General features: G+C 35.8%; 1 protein-coding gene across 11 annotated transcripts in view; it reads right to left on the reverse strand.

Annotated features, from left to right (window-relative positions):
- Positions 1-346: 346 nt before the first annotated feature.
- EPS15L1 (epidermal growth factor receptor pathway substrate 15 like 1) overlaps positions 347-22,094 on the reverse strand; it is a 47,176-nt gene continuing 25,428 nt past the window's right edge. For 10 of the 11 annotated variants that reach the window (XM_069790315.1, XM_069790317.1, XM_069790313.1 and 7 more), the window contains 2 exons: positions 10,584-10,789; positions 347-5,920 (listed from right to left, as the gene is read on the reverse strand). In XM_069790315.1, the coding sequence (XP_069646416.1) occupies positions 5,774-5,920; positions 10,584-10,789 (353 nt within the window). In that variant the 3' untranslated portion in view covers positions 347-5,773. The remainder of the gene's footprint in view (positions 5,921-10,583; positions 10,790-22,094) is intronic. The other variant, XM_069790319.1, reaches the window with a different exon arrangement.

Here is a 22,094-nt window from a genome sequence, read left to right on the forward strand (position 1 = left end):
TTTCCAGCAAGCAGAAAGGGTTTGTCTCTGGTGATCTCTTGAACCCCTCCCAGTATAAATTGCCTGGATGTTTAGCATTGCGGCACACAAATTGTTTTGGAATGGGTGCGGCATCGGATTTTCTGACTGGGCTGTACAGACCAAATGTGGCCGGGATGAGGAAGAAGGGGAAGGACAGAAGGGAAAACAGTGCGCAGAGGGCACCAGCCAAAAGAGAAAGGATCTCCACGCAGAGAATCAAGCAGTTGTTCACAGCAAGATTCACAAATTTGACACAAAAGCTTGTGAAATCACGGACCAAAAAAAAAAAAAAAAAAGTAAAGAAAGATTGCCAAAGTCTCAGAGCTCCAAAAAGTAACTTTTCATTTATTATATTAAACAATAACATTTCTCTTATTATATTAAACAATAAACACACGAGATGGGTTAAAATTAAAATACCTTTCAATTTGTTATGATATTTGAAAGATAAATATAACTACAATACTGTACATATTTGGAGATATTAGTCAAATTTAGGTCAACATTGCAGTTTCCACTTTGTGTTTCCACCTTTTTTAGGTCCGACTAAAGAACGTCATATTAAAATGGACACCAGAAGAGCACTCTATAATTGTAACAGCAGAAGGAACCAGTCACTAGTCTTCCTTTCAAAGTTAAACTTAAAGGGGAAGGCAGAAGTTGGAAAAATGAAAATTCCATTTTATAACAAATTAGCCTTTATTTATAAAACTTTCAAGTAAAAAGAGCAGTATATCAACTGATAAAACAGGTGTGTCAATGAATAATAGTTAACATATTTGCTCTAAAAATAAATCTTCTATGATTCCACCATACTCCAAGCAAAATTCCTTTCTAAGAAAAGATGTTTGTTGTGAAGTCTACAAAGAGATGCAATGGTTGACACACAACAAAAACTTAGCTGTTCCACCAGTGTAGGAAGATATTTGAACTAGATCATTATTAGCACAGATCAATTCACTTTAACAGAGTTCCAACTCTAAATGAGGATTAAACAGAAATGAAATTCCTGAGAGGGAGGAATAAAACGCAGAAGAAGGGAGAAATCAAACTCTTACGTGAGGGAAAGCAACAATTCTACTTGGACCAAAATTCCTTGGGCCTCAGTTCTACAGAATAAATACTCTTCTCAATGGAGAAACACTAAAGAAGAAATAGTAACCCCAAAAGGATTATAAGAAGAATCCAAGAAAAGTGCATTATCTTTGCGCATAAGATGACAAAATAATTTCTACAAAATTTCTGACAACAGATTTCACAGACAGAATTTAAAACAAACAAACAAAAAGGTTACACAGTCAGACACAGCTTGGAATTTCCTACACTTTGAGAGCACGTCACATGAAACAAAATGCATAAGGACTGATGATCTTCATAGGGCAGAGATTTCATAAGGAAATATTTGCCAATATAAAAATATTTCATACAGCATTATTGTAGAAGTACTATTTTTATGAGCATCTGTTTTTATTGCAGAATGACTGGTATGTTTTACAAGAAGACTATTTGAATATAACTTAGGGAAACCACTCGAGGCAAATGTGAACATACTGGTCTATAAAGGATAATGTGGGTAATTCAATACCTGTGTCCTACATGCAAAGTTTGCATGCGTAGGTTCAACGTGAATAATTGTCCGTCTTTCCTGTTTTAACTGTTGTGCCTCGGTGCTGTGTGCAATTCACGGTTTTCCATGAGTCATTCCAGCAGTGACGATACTCTGTATAAAACACACATGTGCCACTATAAAAGCCTACTAAACTCTTTGTGATTGCTCAATGTACCACAGAGTCTAATAATTTATCCGAGTAGAAAGTAGAATCACCTCCATTCTTGCTCAAAGCCAAGAATTCAATGGATAGTCATTCCTCCTAAAGTAAAAGCTTAGGTGGAAATGGAGGAAAAACAGAGCTGAAGTCCAGATGACAATTATGTGCAACCTATATAACTGGAATGAAGCAAGAAAAACATGTTTTCCACCTTAGTGTGTGACTGTTTGGGGGTGTGTGTGTATATGAGAACAGCTTCTTAAAAAGAGTTTTTAAGAAAGGGGAGGGGAAAAAAAAAAACCCAAACAACCAAAGAAGTGAAACTACAACCAAATGTAGGAGAAAAATCATTGCCTCAGCCTAGAGAAAAAAGAAAAGATGACACCACATGACCATCACATGCAAGAAGATCAGAAATTGAGTCTACATTTCAAAAAGACACTTTAAAACCTCAAAAGAATGCGAAATCACATCCAGTGCAGATGATACCTACTTTCTGCCAGGTTTCTCTCTTACACTTGGCACAGCTAGTGAACACACTTTTTCATGCCAATGAAAGTAATCTTGAAACAAATTTATTAGAAGTAGTCATTTCTCCTTTTTTTTCTTTCACCAGAACTTTGAAATTCTAAGAGCCATGATCTAATCGGCATTTCTGTAAAAATTCCATTTCTGTATCCATCTCTGTTTAGAGAATACATACATACACACAAGCTTTAATATATAGAATATATATGCATATTCTACATATTCATTGTATATACACATTTTATGTACAGCACAAGTAACTATATACTAGACATAGTATGTGGACATATATAGTATATACACACACTATTATTACATTATACAATACACTATATATATATATACACACATAGACACAAATAATATGGATCTCATAATGTACACTGTATATGCATTGTGTATACTCACATTTTATATATCTTGCATTGTACATATTTTCTCTGCCCAAATAGCGATAGCCCTATTTGTGCTTTAAATTTCACTGTTCTGGAGGAAGAAGATGATCAATGTCTTGCGATAAAAGCTTTGTCTTAGAAGAACAAGTGCAGGTATTATACAAAACACTGAGTTACAAGCATAAGGGAAGAATGTGGGTAATCTTCCTTTTTATATGGAAAACTGTATTAAATACAATGGGGAGAAATCATAGCTAAGTTTTCTTCTACTGCAGTGTCTAAAATTTTGAATCAAGAGTGTTTCAGTAAACCTAAGGGTACTAAATCTAATACACTGTGCATAGAGAACATGTTCTGTCCTTGTTCATTTGCTTGATCTTCTGTTATTGTCCAAGCAAATATGAAGAATGAGTCAATAAGGAAATAGGAAAATGAGCAATTAGTTCTAACACTATATGGAATGCTAGATTAATTCACATTTCTGGCTTCCTGCTGAACATCTTGAAAACACAGACTCATTGCCTGAGAAGCATTATAAATTACAGTATTTTAGAGCACTGACAAAGTAGCAGAAAGTCTTGTTATGGTACATAACTCAGATAATGAATCAAGCTATTTAGCTCATCCACCCCGTCCCACTGGAGCGACATCATCCAAGCAGTAGGCCAAAAGTGGTTTTCCTTTCTAAAATGGCACTACATATGAATGGGGTTTTATTGTAGCAGAAGAGACACCACAAAGACTCAGACCCAAATGAAAATGAAAGGAGAATCTTACACATGGATACAATTTGTTTAACTTCACTGAGAATCCTGCAACCATTCAATTTTGAAAATTGCTCTCTCATAGTAAAAGTTTTATCTCGTGTTAGCTATAGACAGACCCAAGTTTGCTCTCAGAGGCTTCAAGTCTTGTACATCAACAGAAAAGAGAATTTGTTGACATTTTAGTATGTTTGATCATTTAACCTAACATATTTTAGAGAAAAATTACCACAGTGGGAAGGGATTTCAAATCAGGTTCTGTAAAATTAGAAATACCTTCTACTGCATTCCAAAGGGGTTATTAGAAGACAGTATTAAAGATCATTATATGGTTGGTTTTGATACTAGAATACATCTCCCCTTCTGAGAGGAATTAAAGATTCACATTATTTGTAGTACCATTAGCACAGGAGACATACAACAAACTGCAAACTGTGACTCCTAAAACTGCATTTTGGGATACGGGGTTTCAGTTTTGTCATATGTATTGCTGCCTATGTAAATGGATGGATGTGGGCACGTGTGTGTGCATGTACATACACAGACACATACTCCCCCATATACCTACTCACAAATGCCTGAGACAACAAATGCCACATCTTAGCTGCATTTCGGGGCTGAAAACTACTAAGATTAAAATGATGCAATCTGATTCTTATCTCTGTGTAAGGAAAGCATCCAGAATATAAGGCAATTACAACAGAATGGGGAAAGATTGTTTTCATTCAGTGAACAGGCACTATCTTTGTATTGTGAAAAATAAAAGTAAGGAAGCAAGAATGTAAAAAATATAAATGCATTGAAGATGATGAAGGAATACCACATTTTCAAAAAAATAGAGAAAACATTATAAGGGCCGCGTCAGTAAAAACACAGAATGTTAAGCTTTGTATTCCTACAGAACTAATGACAGGAAAGCAGATACACATTAAGGACATTTTAAAAATTTTGTGCTAGATGCCTACTCTCGTTAGACATAAAAGTCCAAGGCAAAGTCAACGGAAGTTTTAGAATTCCTGTAATCAGAAAAGGCATTTTTAGTAAGTCAATAATTCACAGAAGTATCATAAGGACTTATTATATATTTGACATGTAAAACACATTCTGTGTTATCCTTACCAGGTGGAAGTATTGAGTTCTACAGGTATATATAAAATCTGTTCCTACTTGGACTTACTACCACAAGCCGTATTTTAAAGCCAATCCAGACTACCAGTACTTCTATAACTTATGCATGGACATGTATTTGGCAAATAAAATCTGTTTCAACTTGGCCTTATTTCAGCTAAACTATGTTTGATCTGTAACCCCATAATATAAGATAGGTGGAATTAAAGAAACAGAGACAGGGACTGTCTCACCCAGTCCATTGGGTAACACAAATAATACGGTCTATGTTCTGGCAGTTGGAGCAAAAGAGGGTAAAATGAGTTGTAGGGATGAACACTGCTCAAGCTCAGTAAGTCTTCCATCACTTGATTTTACATGAAAGCAGCACTCAAACTTGTATCACAACCCTGCAATCATATTTGCTTATGAGATAAAGCAAGATTTTTACCTAATGGTTTAATCACCAAATTAGTTGTGCAATTTACTACAACTGAATTAACTCCCTCTTTTACAACATCACATACAATTATTAAAACTCAATGCAAACAAATATTTAAATTAGAAGAACTACTCATTCATAGAGGCTTCAAATTCGTATTATTTTATACAGTTCACTATGTTTGTATTCATCATATATAAATTGCCATATTCTTTTGTAAGAACCACATCTCCTGGATAAAAAGGGACCATCTAATAATTAATTTATGCTGAAGACTTTGACATAGATGACATACTGATTAGCCTACCACGGATTATTAAATCAATGTAACAAGTGAAAGCTAATTCTATAAATATTAACTTTTTATGACATTTTCTTTGAAATTCATACTGCAGCCTCAAAAAACCAATGGAATTCAGAAAAGCCAGATTCACAAGTTGCAGTTTACTATACGCAACATTGTCTTCCAGATAAAGAAACTTTGCTTTCACTATCTTAGGATCATACGTTAAATTTCTTACAAGCAGTAAATTTTATCTAGAACGTGTAATACAGCTTATACAGTGTTTCCTGCATATTATGCACTTGAAAAGCCACACAGAACCCAGTTTGACGTAACCAGCCAGTCTTGTTTAGAGTTGAAGGTGACTAAACTTATTTTCACAACATAAACCAAGAATTTAGTATTTTTATAAAAGCCATGTTTAAAGGTTTCACTTGGACAGGGTGGAGCCAAAGAACCTCTATTTAAGAGTTTGGCATATCAGCCTTACTGAGTGCAATAGCCAACTCAAGGTCTTCTTGCTCTTGTCTCCGCAATCGAGCTAGTCTTTCTTGCTCTGCTTTTTCACTCTCACGCTTTGCCCATGCCAGCTGCTGTTCTTCATTTCCAAACTAAAAAATGAAAATGGAAAATAAATTAATAAATTTACCACAAAGCTAGAAGAAACTATGTGAAAAATACAACGAATCAGATTTATTAAATATATGAATCAAATATACCAAGCTGTCTTAGGGTAGTTCTTCTGGATTAAGATAAAAATTCACTGATTTCCTCACTTCATCCTTTAATTTATTTTCTTAATTTCTTCCTCCTCCCACCAGGAAACTAACCCATCTGGGCTGCACGTCCCTGCATCCATGTCTCAGTTTTGTATGAAAATAGCCAGAGGACTGGAGCCAAACAAAAGCTCCACAAACGCAAAAAAAGCAAGTTAGTGGTTTGGGACCATAGCAACCTAACATCCATTTTTAAGAATAGTAAATAGCTGGTAAAAAACAAGAGTTATTTACTCTTATGCAACTCCATTGCAGAGAGTTTTATTGTAGCATTTCCTGCAAAGGGTGAGGGGCTTTAATAATGACTCTGGAGACTGCTGATTGTGGGAAGTTTCATCACCAAATCAAAAGTTAGAAGAAGTGCTTCTGTTACTGTTCATAAAAATACGTGCAAAGTTTTTCCAGTAAGAAATAATGTAAGAGAATCTAATTTACCTCAGCAGAAAACACTACGCAAATATAACACATTATAACATTCAGCTTCTAAGCCTGTTTGAGCTTCCCAAAACACATTTAAGTACACTGCAGCAAAACTATTCCAAAATAATATTCCAGTATTTACCACTGAAGTATGCAAAAGTTTGCTTGTTTAACCTTTTTGCACAAAATATTAAAATATTTTACTGAAATCATAACAATTCAAAACTCAAATATAATCTGTGACTGTTTAATTTTAGTATTCGCTGAAGAGGATGATGTTAACAGAAGCGTTCACACAGCTGCATGCCAATGTTTGCATTATATCCCACTTCTAAAATTTGCTTTGTACTATCTTTTTTCCGAATGTTCAGGAAAACATATTATTTGGGGTATTTTTGGAAGAGAAAACTACGTGGAATTTATAGGTTCAATTTCAGCTGAATGTATACTGCAAAAATTGCCCTGTGGTCCACAACACAGTAACTCTGAACACAGCAAAATATGTCATTGCACTAGCTGATATGGCTACACCTTCCCACACAAGCTTGAAATATTGAACTGAACATTAAATGCAACTTTTAAGTGCTAGGCCTATGCCTGGCCACATATATACTACGTGACGGCCCCCACCCTTGCCTTTTCCACTCTGCATTGTATCTATAATTCATATTTTTAAATAAATGCGCCTATTTGAATTTCTTTCAACCCAAGTCCAATTCTCCCTTACTCATAATTTAGTTATTATCTATGTGCTTCCGGATGCTCACAATTCCTCATTTTATTTCTCTCAATATGATTTTTCAGATGATTTGATGCAAAAAAAGGGAGTATTTTAAAATTACTTTTCTTCAAACAATACCTCTGCTTTCATTGCTATCAAAATTTAGATGAGGACCTTTACATTCACTGTTCTTGAAATACAATAGAAGTGCCACAAATTTTACGACCTTTTACTTTTAAAATGAAGAAAACCTACTATCATTACTCATTTAAATAATGCTGACAGGTAAGATTTAAAAGCTCACTAAGATTTTAAATAATTATTTTTTCAAGATACAGTAAAGATGGACTCAAATAGAAGTAGGACTTCTCTACTTATTCCAAGAATTCAAAAAGATCATATAGCTGGGATGGAGAATAACAGTTACTATTTTCAGAAATACAATAAGCTTTGGTCAAACCCTCTGGGGTGTCTTTTTTTTTTTTTTTTTTAAATGTTGAGAAAACAGTTTTACTTATATAGGGTACATCTTAGGATAAGTCTTCCAAAGCTCATGAGAGTCCCAGTTATGACTTGTTTATGGTATACAAGTTATATTTTTGTGGTTAAAAGTGCTGAGTAAAAAAAAAAAAAAAAGAAAAAAAAAGAAGGAGGAAAAATAGGCCAGTGATTCATTGGAAACAAATCTGGATGTGCCTTATTACAAATGGTTAGCATAAAGTATAATTTTCAGGAGCATAATTCTGACCATTAGATAGTGAAATACACAACAGTTCATTAATGCCACTGATTCTTGCACAGATTGCCTATAAAAAGGTAATGTAACTGAATTACAAGTCATTTAATACAGTAACAATTTTTTGGCATATGTCCAGGTTTCAAGAAGTCTATAAATATGTATCACATATCTGTAATTTCATTAAAAACCTCTTTTTTTTTTTTCTTTTTCAGAAGTACAGCTAGACCCAAAGTATAAATGAGGAAAACAGCAGACTGCAGCAAAACTAATAAAATACACAAAAAGCTGCACTGACTTGTGTTTACTAAATTACCAGCTTATATTAAGAGAAAAAATTTAGTTTAGTTCTAAGTGCTCTGTTTCTTGGAAATTTAAATGCTTTCTGTTGGTGGAAAGATTGCTTTTCTTGTTGTTCTATAAACTGAAGCTGGAACCTAGAAATACCTGAAATATGAGCTACCAAAAGACTTTGTTTTGTTCCAAAGAGTCGTATTTAATGCCAGCAGAAAAGTTAAGAATGCAATGAGAACATACTTAAACTCTGGGTGCATGAATTTGCCAGTGTCTCAAAAAAAAGGCAAGTTTTCTAGAGTGCTACTAAAATCTAGTGAAGGTCCTCATGTTACTTCTTTGCAACAGTGAAGAATTCCAATTAAAAATCAGGTTATTCAATTATTCAAACCTACACGATTCTACGATTCTGTTATCAGATTCCATGGACTCAAACTACATTTCAAAATCCTTCTGTAAGTAAAATTGCTTTTAATTTCCATTATGAACAAAGTTTCCCAAACATCAGGCAAAGAGAAGCACAATATTCTTGCTAATTACAAGGTAACTAGTACACTTAAGACTTTATAGAGAAGGATTAGGAATTATCAAGTGTAGCAAGATAATTGTGTTATAGGCAAGGAAAAAAAACAAACCAAAAAACTGAAAAGAACAGGGATCAAGTCTCTCTCCCTTCAGTCAAATTCAGTTAACACTTCTTTTTTTTCTTATAGCAGTAGAAAACAATTCACAAAACCGATTAAAAAATTCATTTCATTTGATGAAGTGCCACTTAACAGTAATTATAAGTGGCTGCTGCTGAAGATCTCGTTTTTCCTACTTTTTCCTTATCTTCTAAAGTTAATCTCATCTCCTGAAAACCTGATGGCACTACAAATTTAACACTAGAGCACCCACTGGGATGGGGATCAGAGATTTTGGTTAATCATTGATACAATCAACTCAGTGTAAGCCCCAGTTTTAACTTAAGAAATGCAGTCTGCAAAGTAAGACGACAATAGTTGGGTAACAGTCATTCCATTCCATTATTTGTCTTTCATTGAAAGAAGAAATTAGATGTTGTTCAAGAAATTTCAGATAAAGCAAGTTTTGCGTCTTATTTTTATTAAGAATGTCACCATTTTGTATACAATCACAGAATTTAACTGTGCAAATTCAACAGGCTAGTACTAACTGTGGTAAAGCATACATAGTACCTTGAACTTTGACGTCTTCAGTATCATAGATAAATTAAAGCACTGAGGCCAGCTAAAAGTATGCACAGATGACCTCAACTAACAATATCAAATAGGAAAGTGATACACGTTTACTATTAACTAATAACTAGGGGAAAAAAACATTAAAAATAAGCAACCTGAAAGATTCAGCTTAAAGATCTCCACTTGTTGAACACTGAACTGTGTCCATCAGAGTTAAATAACAGATTAAGTTGGCAATTTTACTGCATGGCAATGTGACAGAACAAAAACACATGAAAGGAGGAAGAAGCCTGAGGCTGTGGATGGAACAGATTTCTATCTACTCATGGAAGCAATAAGAACCACACTACTACTACATTTACAGTGATTTCCAACTCAATAACATAACTGCCAGCACTAAAACCAAAGCCAGGCTTTTAGAAACCCTGGTATTTTTTAATGAATGGGTACTTGGCTTTGCTTTCAAACCTTCTGACACTGTCTTTTGGAGTGCAGTATGGACATTTCTATAGTGGTTCCACAAAACATATTTGTTTTCTTTGTCTAACAAGGGCTTTTCAACAATATCAGTAATTGGAACAAAATTCAACAGCTAAATTTTCAATCTCTGTCTCATATATGTATCTTTATGACCACAGTCCAACATATACAGCAAACATTGTGACAGGATTGTCAGAACTTTTTTTACAAACAATTACAAATACTTTATGGAATCTCGCCCTTTAAGGATTTGCTTCTGTGGATATGGTGAAATTGCTATATAAATGTTTTCAACAATTGTTTTTGAATCTTTACATCATTGGCTCCCAAAAATCAGTTTACAAAATAGCCTCCATGCAACAAAAACAATACACAGATTCTGCTACAAAGAATTTGTGAGTAAAGGCACACTGTACTAAAATAATTTAAATGCAAGTAAACCCTTTAAAATTTAGTATGAAACTTCTTTTTTATTGAAATAATGCCTTTTTATTACAGAAATATTAATACAAAAACAATGAGGACAGCATGAAGGTACTAAGAGACAGAAGCCAGTGAACAGTAGGTTTGCAGTTAAAACAAAACCCCAATAGATTGCTGCAAGCAGAGCAGAAAGTGGTTTGCTCAGAGACAATGAACTTAACTTACAGAGCTGAAGTCTGCAAACCCCAAGGAAGAGTCTTTAGAAGTTTTACTTGAAGAGGAGGGAGCAAATGGATCTTTTCCACTAAATGGGTCCCCAAACCCCTTTTTACTTTGAAACGGGTCACTGCTGTCAGCCCCAAATGGCTGGAATGGATCATGGGGCTTGGGAAAATCTGAAGACCCAAGGTGGCTTACAGGAGTACTTTTACCTGGAAAGTTTAGGAAAAAAAAAAACAAAAGGAGAAAAAGAGAAGTTACTTACCATGGACAATGCAAACCCCTTAAATAGGAAACTGTGCTTATACACTTTAGCATCATCCATTCTTCCTGGGGTGATTTAAAATTTAATCAAATATAACGGTACTCATTTCTCAATGTAGATCATCTCAAACAGTTGTTTTATTTAAATTGATTCATCACCTTACTTATACATACTGCAATATTAATACCATCAAGATTTTAAAGGATAAAACCCAATATAAAAACATTTGGTCAGAAGAATTTGAAAAGTATACTTTAGTTCATTTTCCAGGATTAGAGACATTTCAAGTTTAAGTTTGGGATTATATAAAAGACAAAATACTTAAAAAATATATATCACTAAAGATAAATAATTGATCATATTAAATAGAATTAAATAGCAACTTATCTAGGACTTTACAGAATGCATGCATTCTGTTTTTTTTCCTGGAACTGGTTTATCCTTCTACCACCAGACGTACAAGGGAAAAGAGACTGATTAAGAAATCACCTTGTTCTGGGGTGCTTGCCGTGCAACCCACCTTTTGTAGGTGACTGCTTGTTCTTATATTCCACCCCAGTAACAAATGAAATCTCAGAAACTATTGTGTATGCTCATAAATAATGGTTGTATATTTTATTTGTTGCAATTAGAACCTCCATGGTTAATTTTTAATTCCCCTGGCAAAAAGTACTATTTTGTTAGGTCAAATAACTAAACAGATAAATGTAATTTTTTTTCTCAAAAAAAAAAAAAAATTAACAATTGCTCCTGACAGGTACACGATCCAGCCTCCAGGAAAAATACTCCTTGGATGAACAATCCTGATTATAATGTGTACTTGAAAAATGATAAAGGAAAATCTAGAAACATTTTTAAAAGAAACAAATATTTACAACTTCCTGCATAATAACCTGAATTACATACATTATTTGCATTAATAAAGCTATCTTTTTTTGAAATGTCCAATTCTTTGAACTATGATTTAATTGGACTCTTATCATTTACTCACATCAGGATACACATACTAGGAAAGCACAGAGAAATGGAGTCGAACCCCAAATTTCAGAGTATGTACTTGGCATGTCTAAGACATAGCCTGACAGCTTTTAAGAATGTACTTTGGTAGCTGCTCATGAACTTTATAATATTTGCTCAAATCTGTGGACATCCTCATTTGCCAAAGAGAAATAAAGATCAGCAAACTTGCACTAAATAAATAACCTACTCAGCAGCCTGCCTTCACCTGCCGATAAATCACAGCTCGGCCTCTCTTATCCCAGGGGCCAGCCAAAAGTCCATCTTCCCTGGCACTCAGCTTGCCAGACGTACAGCCCTCTGCCAACAGCAGGCTCTGCACCGTGCTGGTGGCACCTCCTTATCGACCGCACAGGCTGCGGGACCCTATAGTCCTCAAAAACTCAGCCAGACACAGGTTTAGAGGGGAGCTGAAGGAAACATGCAGACTCTTAGTTAGTGCAGTGCTAATGTCAGACTCGAGCCTCGGATGCAATACACTGACCGCCTGCAGGCACTGTGCTTCAGGGAAAATGTGAAGCAAGAAAGTCCACAGCTGAACAAGCAGACAGAAAGAGGCGTAGAAAACAAGACACATGCAGTAGGAGATAACTGGATTTGTTTAGTCTTAAGGGTATTCAAGGGAAATCTGATCACAGTCCTGTAGGCAAATCTTCCATCAAGAAACAGGCTAATGGATTTAGAGTTTACCAAGAGAGATTTACATTATATAATCTGTAACATTTTTAAAACTTAAGAATACTCAAGACTGCGTAGGGAATTTGTTGCATTCTATTACCACGACCATGAGGTTTGAGAAATGGTTTCTAGAAATCACACTGGTTTAGCTGCCTTGAAGCTGGAGGATAAATGAGATCTCTTCAAGTTCACTCCAGTACTATTTTTGATGGTTCAGTACATGCTCCATCCTGGTTAACAGATGTGGCAAGGATATACAGATACCCATATTAGCAACCACATTTGGGACTTGAAAAGACAGGCAGATCAGACCAGTGATTTGTCCTTCATGGAAGGAAGTGACAAAACATACAGGAAATACCAGCAGCATCTGCTCTCCCCACAAGCATGGACCCTCCTTCACCACAGTTTCAAACTGCCTTTCGTATCAACAAGAGGCCACGTTCTGTTCTCTGAGATGGAGTGCTGCATTGACATCCCACTCATCACCATGGCCTTTAGGAGATCTCACCTTTGGTCACAGCTATGCAGTGCTAGGTAATTAAGCAAACCTGGTAAGAGATGAGTAACTCTGCATTTTGTATGTAATTCTCCAGATAAAAGAGCAACTTATTTTAAATTACAAAGAGAATTAAAGTATCTGCATTTCTAATTTAAGGTCAAGGCAAACCAAGAGCCGTCTACATTTTTTTTTCTCCTTCCTCTATTGCCAGTTACTAGTTCCCCCTAGTATCCTTCACCCTATATTGCCCCAAACCAATTTTGACTGATAGAGGCAAAAATGACCCATTTTAAGCTGCCCTTTACTTAGGTTAAATCTGCTGCTGCCAAAACCACTTTGTGGAACTGGTGACTTAATACAAATGCAGGGTTTGCAATGTATTTGCTCAGCAAACCTGTTTTTTCTAGGTGGCCTGTTTAATGTTTTTGCACGAAGCCCCTAGTGGTTTCGGAACGTACCCAAAGAGCATTGGGGTTTCTCGTGCTTCATCTTCACAACAGATCACAAAGAGTAACTTTGCTGTAAAGGAAATGTCACCATGAATACTAGAGTTGCTGCTAATATTATTGAAAATTTTCATTTTATGGCCCAAGTGCCATTTTCTTCATTTTTTTATACATTAAAGAATAGAAAGGGTCTATAATTTTGTTATTTTGAAGAAAAGGTGAAAGAGGGAAACCCTTATAAAGCCAGGTTTATTTTTTGCAGAGCAATTTTAAGGGCAGTGCCCATGCTGAATACACCAATCCAGGCACTCATGACAGAGTCCTCAACAAGCCCTCTTTCACTACGCTTTGTACATTGCTTATAGTTTGTTTTATCCTGCCACACTCAGCAAACATGGTTTTGAGGCCTGGCAGAAGTTTGTTTGGTCCAGTTAGATGTTCGAATTTACTCATTTATTAGCCACAAATTAGTAATAATGACACCAGAATTATCTTTCTGACATCCTTGCTGGCTTATACTAAGTGTGAATCTCCCAGTGCAGTAAGTGTATACTTAAGTACACAAAGATTTTTGTATTCCCACGTTTAGTATGTGAAGAATGTGGGTACAGTATTTCTACAATTTAATGCGGTTTGAGTATCTTTGCTTTACGAAGTCACCAACTGAACCAAAGGACACTGGTAAAATTGTAATATTGCACAATATACTCTTAGGAGTAACTGAGATTGCATTTATCTTATATTCACTGGAAAAAACATTTTTATATGATACTGCTCATTGTTTTTGAGGTATGGTAGTACAAAAGTGCAGGCAAACAGTTGTAACCCTTACTTATTTGATTTTTCTGCTACTAGTGTCAAGGGAAAAAACTTCAGAAAAAAGCAAAACAGGTCCTATTCTGAAACCACAGCAGTTTCAGCAGTTACCCAAGTGGTGCACCCAAACCACACCGAGGGCTCACTTCAGCAAAAAGAAATGATGAACAAAATGGTTTACCACAGCAAATGCTGTTAACTTATAGTGAACTCCACCCTTATGAAGGGTTTATCTAATTTCATACCCCACAGCAAACTTTAGGGTTGAGATCTATAGTTCAAGGCAAATACAATCTCACTGGTAGGATGCAATTACAGAATTTGTCTTACTGAATTACAAGATATTGACAATGAAACAATGAAGTGAAACATTTATCGTTTTCTCTATGTTCTATGTTTCAACGATGGTCCTAACTTTCTGCTTAGAAGAATATCTTCTTGAATGACGAGAAGCAGCATGTTTTCATGTGTTTGAAGACTGGATTATCACAGGCAAACAGGGCAGAGTTGAGATGATACAACTTTAAACTTTCACTCAACAAGTACTCCCTTCCAGGAAACTTTCTAAAGTGAAAAATATGCTTTAAGAGTCAGAGTCATGCTACATAGGATAAGTAGTGACAGTGTGAATTAAGTCCACACCTGTGATTATACTTGAACGTATAATACCAGGGTTCCTACCTCTCTATATGGCAGAGGAAGTGTTACTCTAGAAAACTTCGGAGACTGTGCAGTATGTAAGGTGCCTCCCAGCACATCTTTCTCTTGGCACTTTACCAATCGTTCCTAACTTACTCAGCATGTTTTTCACCATGCTGTTGAACTATCCAGCTCTTCCACTGATGCAGAGTGAAACTTTCATAAACTGTGAACTTTAGGAACCTACAGAAAAATCATTACTAGTTTTCAAAATGTGCTTGAAGGTTAGTTACATTAAAACCAATTTTCTACAGAATACTCAAGAGGTATTTGTCTTCAACAGGGGCTATTTCTGCACTGTATTTCAAACTCAACTGTTGGCAATACTGCTCTCTGCACAAAAATCACAACACATATTTTTAGTAACAGAAGAATTTTTCCTATGCAAAAAACTCTCGAAACTGTTTTTGCTTAATATTTGCAAAATTTGCACCTTAAGCTAGCCCGAAACTCTGAAAACCTTAGCTTAAGAGAAATATTCTGAAAACTACAAACTTCTTGAAAGGTGAAAAGAGAAATCGTTATACATTCAGGCTAACATTCTGTTCTGAAACAGATTCTGAACAACCTGTTTTAACAATCAGTACTGAAATATCTTTACTGTGGGAGATCAGCATAAACAACAGAATCAAAGCGTGAATGGAATTTTTAGTTTGTGGCTGGGCAGGTGCTCCACCCATGACTCATTTATCCTACACAACAAGGGATGCCTGTGTTCTAATGCAACTGTCAGGTCTTCTAGAAGGCATCAAAAATAAAAAAAGTTTTCCTGTCAGTCACAAACTTTGAGGTTGAATTTTTCACTCTCGGCTGCAGATGAGGAAAAAAATAAAGGTAAACAGGCACTGCGCTACTCGTGAATAACCTTGGGTACTCAAGAAGCTGTAAGGAAACAGGTGTGTGGTACCACTCAGAAATAAACATAACACTCCTGTACTCCTGTGATCATGCAACGAATAAAGAGCAGAACTCTATACTCTCCTCTAGACCAAATGATTGATCCCCACAACTTGAATATACCCATGCAAATAAATGCAAGGGAATTATTTTACATTTTTTTCTGATTAATACAATTTTTTGTTCATAACTCCTGATTACATCTATTATACCTAACATGGTTTCTTTCTTCTTAAAATTATCTCACTAAATACATAGAACAAATTTCTATGCAAATTCATATCCTGGGGACATCGTACATGGTGCAGGTCAAAAAGACCGGCCACAAAAATGTCACGTGTTTAAACACCAAGTATTCATAAGACAATTTTCTTTCAACAAATTTAATCAATAAATGCACATAACAAAGCATTCAGGATTTTGTTTGCATGCTTTCTTAAGCAAGATACTGAACCAACTGTGAAGTCTTAATTTTCATCTAATTGAGACATTGAAGACACAGCATAGGCAAACAAACACTACTAAAAACACATTTATATGTCCAACTCAAAAAGTAGCAAAGATCTATGCTCTTTCTTCACTGAAAACTGTCAATATAGGTCAATGTGAACTGACAGTGCTCTTGTACTGCTTTATATAAGTGTAAAATGGTAAAAACAGTCAAATTAAGTTTAGAGAAGTGACACACACAAAAAAGAACTGTATTTATCGTTGACATAAAGGAGGAGGAAGCATCAAATACAAAAGGAAGACAGCAGAACAGGGCTGTACAAACATCGCCTTTCTGTGAGCTGCTTGCACTGCCCTTCTGATTCATGCAAGCATAGTGGTGGCTGACAGCATTAAGCATCTGATCATGCACAGTAAGAGGCATCTAAAGTGGTTCAAGGGGTGAAAAAGACATCCTACAGAGTGGATCTAGCTCAAAAACTTCTAGTTGGACAATCCTGGTCCAGGCAAGCCTGGAAGATGTGTGCATACGCCATCTGGGTATCCACTCACTAAAGCTCTGAAGTCAAACTGCCTTCAGAATACTTTCTTTCAGTATGCATCCTAATCACGAGCACTTAAGCGGGCAAATCCATCTTAAATTTACCTTCCAAGGTCCATGCACCATATGAACAGAATAGAAAGCTGCTGTGTGAGTTGGCTGTTAATTTTTCTTGTATTTCTAGCTTCTTTGGGGCTGACAACAATCTTCTGCAACCACACTTGTGAAGAAAGGCAAAGGATCCTCACCCAAAACTAGGGAATTATTATTTCTGTAGATGATGGATTACAACATGCATCACAGCTAAAAGAGCTTTCAGATTAGTTCAACAAAGTATTAAGATCCTGAAGATCTTAATAGATCTTTAATAGATCTTAAAGCCCAGACCCCCCCCCCCCCCCTTTTTTTTTTAAAGCCATCAACAGGTTCAGATATTGTTTATCTGCCAACTGGCAAGATGAAAAAAGTAGGACTTGATCAGTCAGGTTTTGCTTAAGTCAGTAGAGGCCTTTTCTGACTTTGTTGGTGGGACAGCAAAATACATCTAGCAGTTTTGCAATTTGTGGTTTGTTAAAAATACTGAACCCTAACACCTTGGCTGGTTAGATTTATTATCAATAACATCATTACTATTATTTTGTAATAATTTCTAGTCACTCATATTAAATACTGTGCAAACCTTTGCGCTTGCACTGAGGTCTTCTGGGGCTCCACACAAGCCAGGCATCTCTGAGGGATTAGAATCATACTTCTTAATTCAAGGCAGGCTGGTTAGTTCCCTATTCTGCCTTCTCAAGATTTTTTCCAATATTTTGACATTTTAAAACCACTACCAGTCATAAAAACAATGTGAGAACAAAATCGAAGTCCTTAACACAAATACAGAGGTGTTAACCACTATCTTTTGAAATGCCAATTTATAAATTCAGTTGCCATCTTACATCGGAGCTACAAAGAATCAATGAATCAAAAAACAAAGCCAAAGACCTTTGACAAACTCACTGTGTGCAGTGTGGAACAATAATTTCCCAATATAATTTATTTTAATACCTGTATTTCAAATAGCAGCTAAATAAATCCACTGATATCTTTCTTACATGGGGTGAATTCAGTATGTTGTCCTTTGAATTCCAAGTTACATGATATTTTTCTGCTATTTATATACTGGCATCCCCCCAAACCCCTGAATTTTTAGAAGTACATTAGCACTGAAGAAGTTCACTATTAATACAATACCCATCACCTCTATTAGTCACTAATATACAATATCTTTAATATAAATTATAACATTTACACAGGCTAAAAAAAGCTAGAGTGTTAAAAATAATTGGTTTTATTAAATAATCATTGCAAGAAGAAAGCACACTGAAATTGGAAAATATGTTTTCTTCCTGCATTTTTAAAACTTTTATATTCTTTCAAGGTTAAAAAGGTCAAAACCACTATAAGCAAGCAATAATAATTTAGAAGAGGTTGAAGGTTACACACTGGTTAGTGGTGAAGGTTCTTCCACTAATATCACTGGTTAACAGTACTGTTATAACCGCAATGTGGAATGCATGGTGCTGCATTTAAAGGAAGTGGTAAGGGTGGGGCAAAAGCAGTAGGTCCCACGATCAAAGCACTAGAGCATTGAATTTTACTTATAACCCAATCACTGACACCCACACAGCAACTTCCTGTACTTTAAAAAAAAAAAAAAAGAAAAAGAAAAAAAAAAAATCTGTTTCTCTCTTTTTGTAATCAACAACTTTTACCTAGAAACTAGTTAGCGGTGAACTCTGACTGATTTCAATCTGCAGCTCATGGCAGAAAACAGAATTGTTAATCTGTGAGAACCTACAAAAACCATTTTAACTGCCAGGTTTCAGTGTATCAGCTCTTTCAGACTTTTTTATTCTTAATTACGCAGAAGTCCTACAAAACCCAAGAACTAGTGTAAGAAATGTAAAGTGACCAGAAGTTCAGTAGCGCTAAAAACTACAGGTAATCCTCTATGACAGAAAATAAAACACACTTATAAATCTACAAAACTTAGCTATGTTTTAAGACAGCTTGAGAAAATAATTTGCACTGGAATTTAGATCCCTGTCACAGGGCACCTTTGCTTAAGTATGTCAATATACACTACTATTATTTTTGTTATTTTGTAATTAATACTGTCTTGGTTTTGGTGCTTTTTGAGCATTATTCAAGATACAGCAACTATTAATACAGAAAACCTTCCACTTCTCTCGGAAGAAACCTTCAAGTTCTCCAGTACCACCTGGTGAACATCAAATTACTTCAGCCAAGTCCCAGGGGAGCTGTATGAAACCTCATGTCCATTAGGAACTTCACGGACTATGAATGCATTCCTGAAGAGAAAGAACATGCACAAACTCCCTTGGGAACTTTTATTAGAACAGTCTAGTCAGAAGAACTAAAGAGCTTTTTCTTAGCTGATCTTCCTCAACTTAAAAAGAGAAACTTAAACCAGGTGAGGGACAGAGACAGTGATTTTTCAAATCTTTCCATGTAACAGGTATGTTGGAGCTTTGATGTATACTGGTCTCCAGGCTTGCTGCCTCTGCAACACCTTCTCCTTGTCATTCTCTATTTTTATTCACTGATTCATTAGCCTTCCTCCAACTCTCTTTAAAGATTCTGCACTTTACCTTTAAATAGTTATATTGAAAAAACACAATAGAGCATTTAATCAGAAAAACAAACATGAAATTTCTCTAGGACCAAGCAAGGATCAGTTTAAGACTCTGTAACATCTGAAAGATCTTGAAAGACTTTGGTTCAAAAAGGAGTGAGAAAGAAGCAAAATGATTTATGAAGAACAGAACAAGCATAAGCCTGAGATTCAGCTTAAGATATGGCTTTAAGGAAATAATCTCAAGATTGTCATCCCCTCTCTTAACCTTAGTTTTTGAGAAGGGAAAGATATGGATCTCAAGGGCGTCTAATCCATGCCACACAGTAAGTGTTTGCCTATCCTTACCAGATAGTGACAACCACAAACAGCTGTGAACTTAAGTATCTGCTAATACAGTCAGCAGATCATAGCTACTTCTCAGTGTCCAAGCTTTGAAAAAAACAAACACGCACTAAAACCAAACAGCCAAACCAAACCAACCAACCAATCCTCACTTTACAAGCAGCAAGCAAACAGGTCAGGATTTATAAGGCCAGACAATGATTACCCACTGCAATCCTGCTACTGACAAAGCTGGCAGTAGCAGAAAAGTTCCCTTAAGTGTGGTATGAAGACTGTCTCCAGAGCCTTAATATGAGAGCAGCTAATCAGAATGACATATTCCTTTTACAGGTTTTTCCAGGTACATCTGAAGGCCTTTTGATCTGACCTGACAGAGGCTGTCTCTGAAGTGTTTCCCTGGCCCTGTGTTCAGCTCCAAAGGTTTGCTCTGCCTTTGCCTTCATGAAGAAACAAGACCTGATGCACAACTCCTCGTTCATCTGGACAAAACACAGCCACGTGGGCAAGATGGGAACTGTGGCACCCTTTGGCCACAACCTGATCATCCAGGATACCCTGCAATACCTCAATGGATTGATCAGACAATGCTTGCATATCACACAATCCCTAAAACACTTTGCATATAGAAAAGCACTGAATTAGGAACTATTCCTGGTGGGTTTTGCTAGTTTCCCCTATCAACAACTACCTGGGAAATTGGACAGCTTTCAAAGCCCTGCAAAAATATTTATTAGTATTTTCTACTTGACTGTAGAGTGTTGAGGACAAGTAAAGCTTTATATTAGATCTTCATTGCACCTGCCTAGCAAAATGCAAGTAAACCATACAAGTGCTTTTCAATAGTAAAAATCCCCCCCAACAGAAAGAACAGTTTTACTAAAAAGAGTACAAACTGGGAACAGAAAGACAAACTATAGATTTGTCTGGTAATAACTAGCATTTATTCATCCTTCAGCAAGATCTTTATCACCTACTTGTTTTTTAATTAAACAGGCCAATGAGAAAGGTAAGAAGCAACGGAAGTTTCTTGTCTGTTTGTTTTCTGAGCAGCGTTCCCATTTCTAACATACACTTATATGCCTGTATCTCTTGCGAGAATCGCAGTATATTACTATATAATTTCTCATGCTTTAAGTAACCACTGAAGATTGCCTTAGTTGTGGAAGGAAGGGAGGAGTATAACTGCATAAACACATGAGGCTCATTTGCTTTAAAAAAACCCTGCTTTGTTTCCTCCTTAGTCTATTTTATCATAACAACATTTGCTTTTGGTAGAGCAGCGGAACCTTACAAATATTGTATCTTCCAAGAAGAGGGGAAGGTACACATTTAAACAAATTTTTTAAAAGACTGATTAAAGGCTGAGTGCACACATCTAAATTCAAAACAAATCATTACAGCTAAATGTTCTCCAAAATTCCCCAGTATGTACAGAGGAGGGAATGAAGAGACATAAATCAACCCCCCTCCCCTCCCCCCCCCATGTAGGTGAGTCAATCCTATGGCATGTACTTCTCATCTATGCTGCTACTACTACACTGTATTTGCTAGGAATAATCATGTTTCGAACAAGAAATAGAAAGAAACCACATGAAAGATAATATAGGTACATTTACTATTTGTTTGACTCATTCAACTTTATATAGGCCCTTTAAACACTAAATTTTATGTAGACATTTCTTAAAAAGAAAAGATGGCCACTCATATACCTTCCTTGAAAACCAAATAAATAAAGAAAAATAACATCATTCACAATGACAAATAAGATTACCTTCAGCTTTTATTCATTTGTGTCCTATTAGTTGGTATGTGTCAACATGACATATTATGGGGGTTTTTAATTACTAAAGGTTTTCTAGTACCTCAACAGCAGAAAGTAATTACACAAAGCAAGCATGGAACAGACTGCTGCAAGAACTTTTCCACAACTCTACAGCATTTCCTGACAAATTTTCATCAATACTCACCTATACAGAACCTCATAATTTGATTACAGGTTTTTAGTGTGCATCATCATCTCTTGAGCAACAAGATCATAGTAATAGGAGCAAACTAATGCTGCTGCAATGGCAGGTCTACTGTATTAAATAATGTTTTCCAAACCTTGGATCAATCTATGGGATAGTTAATGACATCTTCAGGATACCTCAGTAATAGAAAGCACTTTTCACGTTACCCAAGGAGCTAGTTCTAGCATAACTGCTTTGCAAAACCAGCCAG

Source organism: Haliaeetus albicilla, chromosome 8 (assembly GCF_947461875.1).
Source record: "Haliaeetus albicilla chromosome 8, bHalAlb1.1, whole genome shotgun sequence".
In the NCBI taxonomy this organism is placed as follows: Eukaryota; Metazoa; Chordata; class Aves; order Accipitriformes; family Accipitridae; genus Haliaeetus; species Haliaeetus albicilla.